At 47.1% G+C, this 13,151-nt stretch overlaps 5 protein-coding genes across 5 annotated transcripts; 1 reads left to right on the top strand and 4 right to left on the bottom strand.

Moving 5' to 3' along the window:
* Positions 1-6,251: 6,251 nt before the first annotated feature.
* Positions 6,252-7,253, bottom strand: CCR75_002021 (uncharacterized protein; the record flags this gene model as incomplete). Its single annotated transcript, XM_067960121.1, has 1 exon — positions 6,252-7,253. The coding sequence occupies one exon, from the start codon at positions 7,251-7,253 to the stop codon at positions 6,252-6,254; it is 1,002 nt and encodes a 333-aa protein (XP_067815248.1).
* A 104-nt stretch (positions 7,254-7,357) lies between these two features.
* Positions 7,358-9,224, top strand: CCR75_002019 (uncharacterized protein; the record flags this gene model as incomplete). The annotated part of the gene is made up of 2 exons (XM_067960119.1): positions 7,358-7,813; positions 7,878-9,224. The coding sequence occupies 2 exons, from the start codon at positions 7,358-7,360 to the stop codon at positions 8,019-8,021; spliced, it is 600 nt and encodes a 199-aa protein (XP_067814910.1). The 3' UTR covers positions 8,022-9,224.
* Positions 8,391-8,705, bottom strand: CCR75_002020 (uncharacterized protein; the record flags this gene model as incomplete). The annotated part of the gene is made up of 1 exon (XM_067960120.1): positions 8,391-8,705. The coding sequence occupies one exon, from the start codon at positions 8,703-8,705 to the stop codon at positions 8,391-8,393; it is 315 nt and encodes a 104-aa protein (XP_067815249.1).
* CCR75_002018 (uncharacterized protein) lies at positions 8,715-9,234 on the bottom strand (the record flags this gene model as incomplete). Its single annotated transcript, XM_067960118.1, has 2 exons — positions 8,715-8,755; positions 8,829-9,234. The coding sequence occupies 2 exons, from the start codon at positions 9,232-9,234 to the stop codon at positions 8,715-8,717; spliced, it is 447 nt and encodes a 148-aa protein (XP_067814909.1).
* A 10-nt stretch (positions 9,235-9,244) lies between these two features.
* Positions 9,245-10,713, bottom strand: CCR75_002017 (uncharacterized protein). The gene is made up of 5 exons (XM_067960117.1): positions 10,641-10,713; positions 10,528-10,582; positions 10,351-10,462; positions 9,697-10,273; positions 9,245-9,643 (listed from the first exon to the last, which is right to left on the bottom strand). Exons 1-5 carry the CDS (start codon positions 10,661-10,663, stop codon positions 9,502-9,504), a joined length of 909 nt encoding a protein of 302 aa, XP_067814912.1. The 5' UTR covers positions 10,664-10,713; the 3' UTR covers positions 9,245-9,501.
* Between the last annotated feature and the right edge of the window lie 2,438 nt (positions 10,714-13,151).

The raw sequence follows: 13,151 nt of genomic DNA, 5'->3' as shown, positions 1-13,151 counted from the left end.
GCAGGGTTGAGGTCCGAAATTTCGAGACCTCAGGGACTATGCTACCCATTTGTTCCACAACTCTGATCTTTGGGGTAGCTTCAGAGTCCGTGTCAGTAGGGCATCCCGCCCCTACTGCGCTAGAGACAAGCACACCAAGTTTATCACGGGACTCGGCATGGCATAAGGGCATCACTTCGAGTGCACATCAAGGGAGAGTGTTGAAGATTGATGAGTTTATCGAAAGTGTTGCGCTTTATCCATATGCGTGTATAAGGGAAATATGGCAAGGGATCGTATGACAAGAATAATACGGGGAATTTGTGTGTGAAAAATATCGTGTGTTTGTCTCTTGGAAGCGCCTTGGTCAATCCGTCCGCGATCATTTCTTCGATTGGCTTGTACTCCACTGCAATTACCTCACTCGCCACCTTCTCACAATAGAAATGAAACTTGATGTCGATGTGCTTCGTGCGCGAATGGTTGACAGGATTCTTGGCAAGCGCAATACATCCTTGTTTGTCTTGAAAGATCGTCGTCGCTGTATCAGTCTGGTACTTTAAGTCCTTTCAGATTTCGAAGCCAGACTGCCTCTTGAGTTGCGCTATACAGAATCATGTACTCTGCTTCCGTGCTTGATGTCGCAACGGTTGGCTGTCGCTTAAAATTCCATGAAATCGTGCCGCCGTTCAGGAAGAACACGTATCCTGTCGTTGAACGCCGCGTGGCTAAGTCACCTGCCCAGTTTGCGACTGCAAATCCATGAAGCTCTCCCTTGTTAACGCCGCTAAACACAATGCAGATATCTTTAGTCGTCTTCAAGTATTTGAGAAATCGCTTGGCCGCCACCCAGTGTGCCTTTCCGTAGCGCTTACAGAACTTGGCAACTTCGCCAATTGCATGCGCGATGTCTGGTCGTGTACAAGTAGCTATGTACATTAATGCACCTACCAGTTCGCGATACGGAAAGTTCGGTACAAACGCTTCCTCTTCAGGCATCTTCACCAGTTTCGAGTTGTTGACCGCTGGTGTGTGCACGTCCTTGCAATTCTCAATTCATACTTTTTCGATAGTCGCCTGATGTATGCCTTCTGGTTCATCTTGATCAAGTGTTCATCGCGCTTGCGGTGAATCTCGAATCCTAAGCAGTACTTGAGATTCCTAAGCTCTTTGATGCTGAACTCTTGCTTAAGCGCACTCTTATGTCCGTAATCTGCACCTTAGTCTTGCCGAACAGCATTAGGTCGTCCACGTAGATTACATGATGCTATATTCGCCGCTTGACACTCGAGTGAACACACACGGATCTGCTGAAGTGCTTTTGAATCCTTGGTTCTTCAAATGCTGATTCAATTTGCTGTTTCAAGGCCGCGCTGCTTGCTTGGTTCCATACAGCGCTTTCTGCAGCAAACACTTCTTCATCGGATTTTGTTGATCTTCAAAACCGTCGGGTTGGTCCATGTAGATCTCCTCATCAACTTCTCCATACAAGAATGCGGTATCAATGTCGACGTTTTCTGCCTCCAAGTCTTCAACTGCTGCAATTGCCAGCACCATATTGATTGACTCTTTGCGTGCCACTGGCGCAAAAGTCTCGACAAAGTAGATCCCAGGTCGTTGCGTGAATCCTTTCCAACTAATCGTGCCTTGAACTTGACAATATTTCCACTTCGATCGCGCTTGATCCGAAACCATCATACGCGTTTAGTAATCGGGACGCCTTGTGATCCTTTGCGTAACCAAGAAAATGACACTTCACACCCGAATCGTCCAGCTTCATTCGTTTCTTCTTTGTTACGTGCGCGTAGCATTGCGAACCAAATACGCGCATATGATCGATGCACGGTATTTGCTTTAACACTATCTCGTACGGACTTGACTTCTTGTTCGACGAGTTTGGAACCGCTTTCCGCATGTCTGCTGCTGTCATCAACGCCTCGCACCAGTAAGACTTGTCGAGACCGCTGTCCTTAAGCATGCAGCGCGTTATCTCTACCAGAGTTAGATTCATGCGCTCTGCCATGCCGTACTGTTCAGGATTGTGTGGAACCGTGTACTCTTGCTTGATGAACTTCTCCTTGCAGAAGTTGTTCATTGCCGTGTTCCGGTACCCGCCACCGTAGTCACTTCGAATTATCTTGATCTTAGTCCCAGATGCTATCTTGATCTCCCGATAAAACCTTGCGAATGCGCTCATGACTCCACGTTTCTTTCGCAACGGATAAACCGTCACGTACCGGCTCTTCATCATCATGAAACTCACAATGTACTTGAAGCCGGATCTTGAAGCTGAAGTGATTGGTCCAAGTACGTCGGAGCACACGATGCTGTCAAAACGCGCACTCTCCCTGTGTCCCTTGTCTTCATCGCTTGCCTTGAATGACTTGCGCACTTGCTTGGACGTTGCGCATACGTCACACACGACGTCGGTCTTCATTTCCGCGCCTTTGATCCTTCCGTTCTTAACCATATCATTTATCGTCCCGTACGATGCGTGACCCAGTCTTCTGTGCCATTGCTTGCTCTCATACGCGGCTACGTGACATTCCGCACCAGCCTCACCGTTGAGGTACATCAGTAAGCCCTGCTTCCTTCGAGTTGCAACTGGTGTCCCGCCCCGCTTCACGACGCACTCGTTGCGCGTGATCTCTACTGTCATTCCTCGCGCTGATGCAGCCGTAAGCGAGAATAAATTCTTTGATAGATCTTCGACATGGGAGTGTTTTCGAGGCGAGCGTCGATCCAAGCATGTCCGGTCCAAACGCGCAGCTTCACTGTTCCGTGACCGATGACCTTGAGCTTCACATTACTCTTCGCGCTTGATATACTGCGCGCCTGGACACTTCCTCATACTCCACAAAAGCTTCCTGGTCCTTGCACATGTGTGCAGATGCGCTACTGTCCATAACCCAGCAGTCGCTGACGGACCCTGCGCTAGCATTAAATGCGACGTTGGAGTGGTCGTGTCCTCCTTCTCGTGTTTCTCTTGGTCCACGACTTGAACGGCAATCCCTAACATAGTGGCCGACCTTGCCACAGTTAAACACGCTCCTAAAGGTTTGTTAGCAAAAACTTATATTATTCATACGCGGAAATGCCTGGCAATCCCTAACATAGTGGCCGACCTTGCCACAGTTTAAACACGCTCCTAAAGATTTGTTTGCAGTTGTTTGCCGTTCTTGCTGCTTCTTGGGGTGCTTCTTGCCGTTTCTCTTACTTGTGTAAAGGGCCGTTGCTTCTTCCACCCGTTCCGTGTCCTTGTGCATCACTTCCTCAACAATCAACTTGCCCACGAGGTCGCTGACATTAAAACTTGACACCGACATGCGAAACGCCTACACTAAGCTATAGTAGCTTGCAGGCAGACTCCTCAGCATCACCGCACATACGTTCTCTTCACTTGGCCCGCAGTTGGCGCTATTCATCTTCATGTCTAGGTCTTCAAGCTCTGCCACGTGACCACTGATGCTTGAAGCTGTATACTTGAACGACGCAAACTTCTCCTTAAGCCAAAGTCGATTCGCCATGTCTTGTGTGCGATGAAACTTCGCCAGCCTTCCCCACGCCTCTCTTGCCGTCGTCGCGTCAATAATGTGCATCAACTGTGCGTCACTCAGATTTAGTGCGATCGCGGTGTGCGCTTGCTGCTCCTTTACTGCATTCGGAGCGTCTACACCGGAGACAGCTCCCCACAACCCCTTGGACATGAGGTAAATCTTCATCTTGTAGCTCCATAGCACGTAGTTTGAGCCGTCAAAAGGCTCAATCTTGAAGCCGGAGTTGTTGCTTGGGCTTATAACCTGTTCCTGCATTTCTCAACCTCTCAGTGGTCGATGCAGAACTCATGCGTCTCGCACGCTGGTTCTTGCCATCGCCCTTTGGGTCGGGAGTCCTGTTGCTGGGCGTCTTCGCCCCAGCCGGGACCCTGGCGTAGCAGCGAGCCATCATATGGCCGCGCTTGCCGCATTTATAACAGACAACGTCTGTTGCCCAACTCCATGGAGTGGCATCTGACCTTTCGGCCGACGGCTTATACCAAGCTGTCGCCGAGGCACTGTTGTAGGATTGCTCCTCAACTAAGGCAATTTGGATTGCCTCTTCCATCGTCGACGGCACCTTTCTAAAAAGGGCCTGTCGCGATGGGCCATGCCGTAGTCCGTTCATAAACGTGGGCACCTTAATGTGCTCCGGAATCGGACCTACGGTTATGGACGCCGACAGCGAGCGCATCTCTTGCACATACTATTGCAGAGATCGCTTCGCCTGTCGCGCCCCAAAGAAGCGCGCCTGAAGCAACCTTCGTTGTTCGGCGGCTGGTACATGGCGCGAATCTTATCCTAAAGATCGCCCATGAAGGGAACGCCTTTCTGTCCGCCATAAGCGCCGCGTAAGCCCACTCTGAGGCCTTACCGCGCAGATGCGACATGGCGTACGACACCATCCGGCTGTCGTCCTCGATGAGCTGGGCGACACCGCATTGCTCCACGGCTAAAAGCCAGTGGACAATCGTGTGCGCCGCAGTTCCATCGAACTTGGGCGGGTCCATCCGAATGGGCCTCGGCTGATGCGGCCGGGCAGAGAGCATCTCAACAGTCCTGTTGAGAGCCTCGCTCCGAGCCTGCTCATGCCTCAGCTCATCCTGAGTCTGAGTGACGGACTCCGCCGCCGCATGGCTCTGTGCCTCGGACGCGGCCCTCCGCTGTCCGAGCACGAATGCCTCAAACTGCTTAAACTGAGCAACATGTTGCTCAGGAGGACTACCCAGGAGCCTGGCCAGGGCTTGTTCACCAAGTTCCCGCGCCATTAGCCCTGCCACCTCCCATTAATTTTTAATCGTATTAAATATAAATACCTATTTTTACCAATTAACATGTCATCTCTATACATAACACTTAACACGTCTTGCGAGCGTAACTTTCTAGATACCTCGCGTAACGGATGACGTTAGCCGTCATCCCTCCTAATGTGAATGCACCACATACAGAAGGGTTGGTCACAAATGTGCACCACACCCGAGTGCGTCCAATTACTTTAATTTAGTAATTGACCACCCCCTGAAGTACACCAAGTAAACTTAACGGGATGTGTGTAACATTAGGGCATCTTTAGCCCGTTACATACGATGTGCCCGCGTACAAGACTCGTTGGTGATGAAAATACTGAATTACGTAGAAATTGCGCATATGATGAAATTATCACACATGCTTTGATTTTTTTAATTCTCTACATTCCTCCTGCTGATGCCTAAAATTTCTTTTCCTTGATCGTCTTCTGCCTGATTGTGCAGGTATTTGTCGGGTACCACGCCAATGCCGTCTTCGTGATGTAACGGGGCACTACGACTTGTACTGCTTCAGTACAAGTCCACTTAACACTGCTTCAGTACAAGTCCACTTCACACTGCTTCAGTTGTGAGTGGTGCCTTACGTTTGGTGACGTACACTGTACGTGCAGAGGAAGACTTCTCTTAAGACAAGTAGACTTAAGAGGGTAAAATGAAAACTGTATTAAATATAGTTAAGTGTCTCTTAATCTATCTTTGTAAAATGCTGACTTAACTATAACCTAATACTAAACATGTAAATGAATTCTTATCTCTACCTTATTCGTAACTCTCTTTGATTACTCCTACAGCTGATTAGTCTGCGGAATAAATAGATATAATGGCCTATACGTATTTATGGACAAGAATTCTGAATATTACTATATAAAATAATATCCTCCAAATATTATCTACCTTTTAGATAATATATTAATAAACAACCTTTAAGTGTTAATTTCATGTAACGATACACCCCGTTACACGTGAAGCTTTCCTTCGGCAACAAATGTGTACCGCTGATAATTAAAAAGTCTTGTGTTCGTGTCAGCTCCATTTGATATGAAAAAAAAATGTTGTCGCCAACCGACTGAGTGAACAGGTGCTATATCGCTTGTTTTGGGCTATTTTTTTACACCACTCATGCTCTTGTCTACATCAGTCTATTTCTGGCAACAAGACTGGGTCTTGTGCCGCAGAACGATCCAAGCTTCGCAGAACTATAGTAAAATTCTTTTGTCTCGTTATCATCACCCAAAACAATAAGAGCTTTAACGTCTATGATATCGTAAAAATTGTGTCATCATCTCGTCATATTCAAGAATTCGGAATTTTCCAAATGAACAAATTATCCCTTCTACAGCAGTCTCGCAATGCGGCACCTATCCTTAATGACTATTCTTCGAAACAGACGCATGCCGATCAGCTTTTTGAAAGGGCAATTAAATTATCTCTATGACTTCTTTTCCTCTGTCACGGCCACTTGTTCATCGTGTTCTTTCATTACACACGACTTTGTAATTTGTCGCACTGAGGTTGTTGTTGTATCTTGCGCTAAATTTACTGTCACAGACACCACGGAATGTCCTGTACGTGGTGCATCCATGGGCTCCTCAATTTGTTTGTCTTGTTGCTGTTCCAAGAAAAATTTCATCTGATTTTCAATAATATCCTTGTGATCCTCTGCGGCTTGCTTGACAAAAGTTACCAAAAGTGCGTCCTCGCGTTCCATTTCCAGCATTTTTCCGGATCGATATCCCTCAATAAAAGCCATGAGCACTGACTGGCCAACCATTAATTTGTCAGCAAACCATGACTGCGCACTGGCTTTAAAATTGTCGACGTCCTTGCTTTCGAGACGCAACGCAGCATCTCGGCTTTCATTTGCTAGGTTATGCAGCTCTTTTACATTCTTCTTAAGCGTCGAAGTCACGTCGTCTTTACTACGACTATCGTTAACCATTTGTTGGGCGCGGGAGATCATGGCATCTGTGTCAACGCCATCAGCCACGTGCTGAAGCTCCTTAGACAATACCTTGACATTCTTAGCGCCTTGCTCGCCCAAGGATTGAAGGTTATCGTGTACACGTGTGCCCTCCAGACTCTTATCCAAGAAGCTGATGTTTTTGCCCACTGAACTCGATACCTGGCCACGCACTGATCGCAATGCACGCTTAACCTCATCCTTGCTGCGCTGCAGGTCCTCATCACTGACACTTACGAACGACGCCTTATATTCTTGCCAAACTTCGTGAAAGATGCGGCGGTGATCGGCAAACGAGAGCTCCCACAGGTCGACGAAGCGAGGCTTGCGCAATCTATCCTCAATCTCGGGTGGGTTTGGTAGCCCAGGAACACGCACCGATGCCCATCGGTCCAGACGACGTAGTGAGGTTTGCACCAAGCGGACCGAACGCTGTAAAAGCGAATAGCGCTTTACGCCAGTAGCTGGCATGTCAATTTCTACTTTCACAAAATGATTCTTTAGAGCGAGCTGAAATATGTTACAAAATAAATAGCTCATTTGATTACAATCGAAACATTGTTGGAAGGAATAACATGGCTCTTCGCGTCATTAGCTGTCGTTTCATTCGCCTTACTTCTCGCTCAACACCCCGCTCGCTAGTTCCCATAGCGGCTTCTGCGTGGACCTGTCCAACTTCTCAGCCCGTGTCGGTACTTCCAGTGCACACGCGGTCGTTTGCTAAGACCAAGAAACGAAATAGCAGTGCCGTTCTTCCTCCTCGGGTCGAGGAATATGACGACGACAACGAATTAAATGATGGAGAAGAAGAAGAACCTGCTAGAATCTTGGCCAAAGCTAGCAAGAATATGAAAGGCGCCGTCGTCAACTTTATGCGCGCGCTGAACCAGATGCGACCGAGCTGCGCTGATGGCGGTATCTTCGACGAGCTGCATGTGCAGGCTTATGGCCATCACGTATTACTCGCACAGGTGGCCCAAGTAGCCATTGCAGGGACACATGCACTTAGTGTGACGGTCTACGACGCATCGGTAGGTCCTTAATTGTCATAGACTGAAATGGTTGGTATCAACTGTCATCGAGCGTTGACTACAGCTCGTGCAGAACGTGAAGAAGGCAATTGAAAGCACGAATCCGATCTACTCTGTGCGCGAGAATGTGAATTCCCTTGAGATTTCGTTTCCTGTGTATGTGGCTGTGGCTTTGTGTAGTGTGCTAGATGCTGACTCGGTCATGTAGGATGTCAAAGGAAACCCGTGCTGAGCTCTTTACAGCCACAAAAAAGAAGGCGGAACAGGCCCGGCAGCACGTGCGACGTGTACGACAGGATACTATGAATCACGTCAAGATGCTCAAAGATAAGGTTTCAGAGGATGAAGTCGAGGTGCAAAAAGACAGCATTCAGAAGATGACGGACGATGCTATCGCGGAAATTGGTAAGCTGCTGGCCGTGAAGGAGAAGGACCTTAGCACAACATGATTGCAATGTTACGCTTTGCCCTTTGGTGTTTGAAAATCGACAACAATGATGCCGAATATAAATATAAAAAGAAGCATGTTTTACCAATTTAAAATCCAAGTATGTAGCACTAGACCACGGCATCCTCATTACAAATCAGAAAGATCATCTACCTGCGCCTGGCTTGGCGTCACAGTCTTCGTAGTAAAGTATACAAAGCTTTGAAGTACAGCAACTAGCAAGTTGTACAGCACAATGGTCTTAGTCCATCCAGAGTACTCATATGTTTGTGCACAAATGACGGCAAAAAACAGGATAGTTGTCGCGCGTCCGATGTAATTGCCCAAGAATGGCAAATAACTTTCCACGCTGACGCCATTGATCGCTGAATTTAGGTCATACATGATGGCTGCCACGCCTAGTAGTCGATACACATGAATGTTAGCTGCATAAGTCGCTTGCATGGTAGAATTTTAGCATATACCGAACGCCATCGTGTAGAGGCCCAAAGAGACTACGTAATTCAACAATCCAAATATAGACACACAAAAAATATAGCATGGGAGCAAGCATCAGCCAAAACTTACCAGCTGCAAATGTAAAGTGAATGAGCATGCCGAACCCTTGTATTATTGTAAGAGCAGCAGCCAGAGTGTACATGCCGCTGAAGACGATATCCACCATGCTTCCTTGCTCTCCGTTTTCCATTTTCTGGTCACCACCCCACACGTTTGCAGGCCCACCCCCATAACCTTGTGGATCGTACTGTGGTACTGCGTACGGGTGGACATTGGGCGCTGTGTACTGAAATTTATGCTTCTGTGGACGGTTTCCTTGTCTCCGATGCGCCTCTTCCTTTTCCTCATCTGCGTCCCTGTCCACTGACGAATTGTGCAACACAAAAATTGCACCCGAATTTAGTGATCGCGGCGACACAGCCTTCATCTCTGGATCTACGAGTGGCTGCTTGAGCTTGTCGTTCGGTGCTTCCATGTTAACGAAATTGTACGTGCAACTAATGAGGAATTAATCCAATATTTCTACTTAAGAGGCCAGGCCAAAACTTTTGGTTTGATTTCGAAAATTTTATTCGCCTGGGGATTTTTAACTTGTTTGTTCGTCAAATTTTGTCTTAAGCTTTTTGTTTTTTTGCCACAAAATTATAAGAAATCATAAAATTGATCTCTTTTTTTGAAACATATCCAACCTGATTGGATATTGTTAACATTGCGAAATTAAAACTGCAAAGAAAACACTGCATCAGACCGCTTTCCAGCCAATGCCATTCAGCTGCTCCAGAGCAAGCATTAAAGACTGCGTTCCCAAGTTGCTGTGGCCTTGAGCCTTGACTGCAACGTATAACTGGTTGGCGAGGGCGAGGCCAGGAAGCGATAATTTCATGCTGGTCACAACCTACGTGTCAGTAATTATACCATAAACGCTGCACAACCTTACCGTTCTGCCTCTTTAAGAGCAATGCCCATGTCCTTGACGAAGTGGTCCACAGAGAATCCAGGATTAAAGTTGCGCTTGGCGATCCGAGGTCCAAGGTTACTGATCGACCAGGAACTCGCAGCACCGGCGCTCACAGCGCGGATAGCTTCCTCAATATCCAATCCACTCTTCTGCGCATAAATGAGACCTTCAACGACACCTACCATATTGCTGGCAATGAGAATCTGGTTCACCATCTTGGTATTCTGGCCCGCTCCTGCGCCACCCATGTGTCGAATGTTTCTGCCCATGATCTTAAAAAGCGGCATAATGACTTCTACGGTGTGAGCATCACCGCCTACCATTATGGAAAGTGAACCCTCCCGTGCACCAATATCACCACCAGACACGGGAGCATCGAGGCTCGAAACTCCCTCAAGCTTGGCTGCATCGTATATTTCCTTAGCCAGAGATGGCTCACTGGTGGTCATGTCGACGATGACGCCGCCCGACTTTATAGAAGACAGCACACCCGACTCAGGGTCGAGAAATACTTTACGCACGTCGTTTGGGTAGCCCACGATACCAAATACGATATCTTGATATTATTACAATGCAAACCATAAAGTCAATTTTATACATGCCAAGACATGTCCTCCAAGCAAGCGGACTAACCAGAAACTTTGGCCACCTCGGCAGGAGAATAAGCCACAGTTGCACCCTTTTCTTTAAGCTTGTCACACTTGGAAGGTGTGCGATTATACACGGTGACATCATAGCCATGCCTCTAGCTTCCAAAACAACTTGACGTCTTTAGCCCTTGTAAATGTTCTTGATTTATGCCTGACTTACCAGGATGTGGCCGACCATGCTTGCACCCATGACGCCAGTACCAATCCATCCAACTCTGAACAGTGATTGTTATATATGTTGTGTGAAGTAAAGCCGCATCACGTGATGCTTACCTCGGCTTTGCGGGTAAAACCATCTTAGTCTTCGGAATATGTTACTCACTCGACACAAATGATGCATTGCTCCTGATAGGCTACATTCAGCGCTCCGTACTCAAATCTGGGCTGCCAACTTGAAATGACCAATGATAAAGTGCCGTTCATATTTTTAAATGAAACAAATCTCGCAATGTACTAACATCAAAAGCAAAAATAATAGTTTCGTTTCAATAAACAAATAAATGATAGCTCTTGGAGCCTGACGTCTTCCTCTGATTTATATCCTGCTCAGGTTCCACAACGGCTTAGTACGCGGCTAAATGCCTTAATGTAACGGGGTGTATTGTAACATGAAATTAACACTTAAAGGCTGTTGATTAACATATTATCTAAAAGGTAGATAATGTTTGGAGAATATTACTTTACATGGTAACATTCTAAAAGCTTATCAATTGGTAGATATAGGCCATTATATCTACTTGCTCCGCGGTTCAGTCAGCACTGGACGCGAGCACAGAGAGAGACAGATAAGACTTTATTACATGTTTTGTATCAGTTTATAATTGAGTTAGTAGTGAATAGATAGAAACAGAAGAACTTAATTATTTTAATACAGTTTTTAATTAACCCTCTTTAAAGCAAGTGTTTTAAAAAGAGTTTTCCTCTGCACGTACTAGTGTACGTGAAGTGACGTGAGGCACCACTCGCACTGAGGCAGTGCGAAGTGGATTTGTACTGAGTCAGTACAAGTCAGTAGTGCCCCGTTACACCTGGTAGCACTTTGTAGTCCGTCCAAGGACCGCAGTTCCATCATCTAACATGGACGTTTTAAATGATAATGGAAGTACGCATCATGTTTCGCGTGATAGCTACTCCTTTTTAAGTGACAAAGAAAGGAGTGCGGTCGAACGAATGAGTTCGACCGTACGATGCCATCTTGGCCATGCTGTCCGGTTTGGACAGAGATGCCCTCCATTCAGCCATCGCTTAGTTCATACAACATGAACTTGACGAGGCGAAGGAGAAGGTAGCCTTGCTTAATCAGCAAGGCTCTCAACAGGCAGAACTGTTGAGGTTTCAACAGGTACAGACCCCTGTACCTGGGATGGCGCACACGCGTCGTCCTGAGAATTTAAAGACAGACATCTCTAAGTATAGGGAAGTCGAAGAAGACTCCCTCTTAATATGATTCGTCGAGTTGGACGATGCCATAAGGGCTCGTCACATCGTCGACGAGCAAATGCAAGTCGCATTTGCTCAGTCAAATTTGGCAGGTCGTGCCAAAACCTGGGCACTAGGCCTTTAGTTGCGCGACATATGTCTTTGGATCGCTAGAGGCTTAAAAGCCCGGCTCAAAAAGACGTTTGAACCGCCTAGGGCTGAGTTCAGAGCTCGATCAGAGCTTCTGAAACTCAAGCAAGGCAAGCGTGATGTTCACGCTTATGCTCAGCACATACGACTCTTAGCAAGTTCTATCACGACCAACCCAGTCCATGAACACACGTTGATTACGGTTTTCATGCAAGGTCTTACGGATAGTCCCGTAAAGACCCACCTTCCCTCGGGATGCTGAAGTCTAGTCATACAGCACTAACTGTTTGAGGAGACTTCTCCTCAAGTACGTGGGGACTTATTCCCTCAACGTCTTCCGACTGTGATTGCGCTTCACAGTCGGGTCCTCTTCGGTCGACTCACTACTCGACCTAGGATCATCGTGTTGTCTATTTTGAACAACCGGTAATTTTTTTGAATGTCGCCTGCTAGGCGTACATTCATGTCTCAATCCACTCGACTTATTCAAGTGGTGGACCTTCGGCGCTGCCTGTGCATTCGCACAGCCGCCGGCAGCTGACTCCACAGTGTTGATCTGTTGGCAGCATGTGGATAAATCCCAGGAAGAACTCGAGACATCAAATGTATTGGTTAATGACGGATCAAGAGTAGGCGCTTATACTCTTGATCTGAATGCGCTTCCGAAGCTAACTTCGGAGATAACTCCATTACCAACCCTAGCCCCCCAAGCGGTTCTTGAGAGATCTCCATAGTGGTACAATTGAGCAGATCTGCGTGCTCGTTACAGCGGACAAATACGTAACCGATATTCGTTCAGCGGCAATTTTTGCAGATAAAGAACGGGTTCTCAGCAGCTCATCAATAGACGAAAGTGTCCTCGATGTGAAGAATCCGTTACTCGGATTGAGAGATAACCTACTCAATCCTGGGAGTCACTTAAGACAAATCCTTTATAAAAGGATTTGATTGAATCCTGGAATGTACTCCCTGAAACAGTTCCATGCGAGTTGCCTAAGGATACATGCACTCGACATGAATTCGAACTCAAACCGGGCTCGAAGTATTGTGTCACGAAGCAGTGGCCACTACCTCGTGAACAAGTACTTGCGATCGATAAATTCTTTATCGATCGATTAAAAGCGGGCCATGCAAGGGAGTCAACCTCCCACATAGCTCTCCGACCTTCTGTGTGCGAAAGGCCACAGGAGGGTGGCGGATAGTGCACGCATTCAA

The sequence above is a fragment of the Bremia lactucae genome, linkage group LG1 (genome assembly GCF_004359215.1).
Source record: "Bremia lactucae strain SF5 linkage group LG1, whole genome shotgun sequence".
Lineage (NCBI taxonomy): Eukaryota > Oomycota > Peronosporomycetes > Peronosporales > Peronosporaceae > Bremia > Bremia lactucae.
The sequence above is the reverse complement of the archived record's forward strand: the minus strand, read 5'-3'. Positions and strand labels throughout refer to the sequence as shown.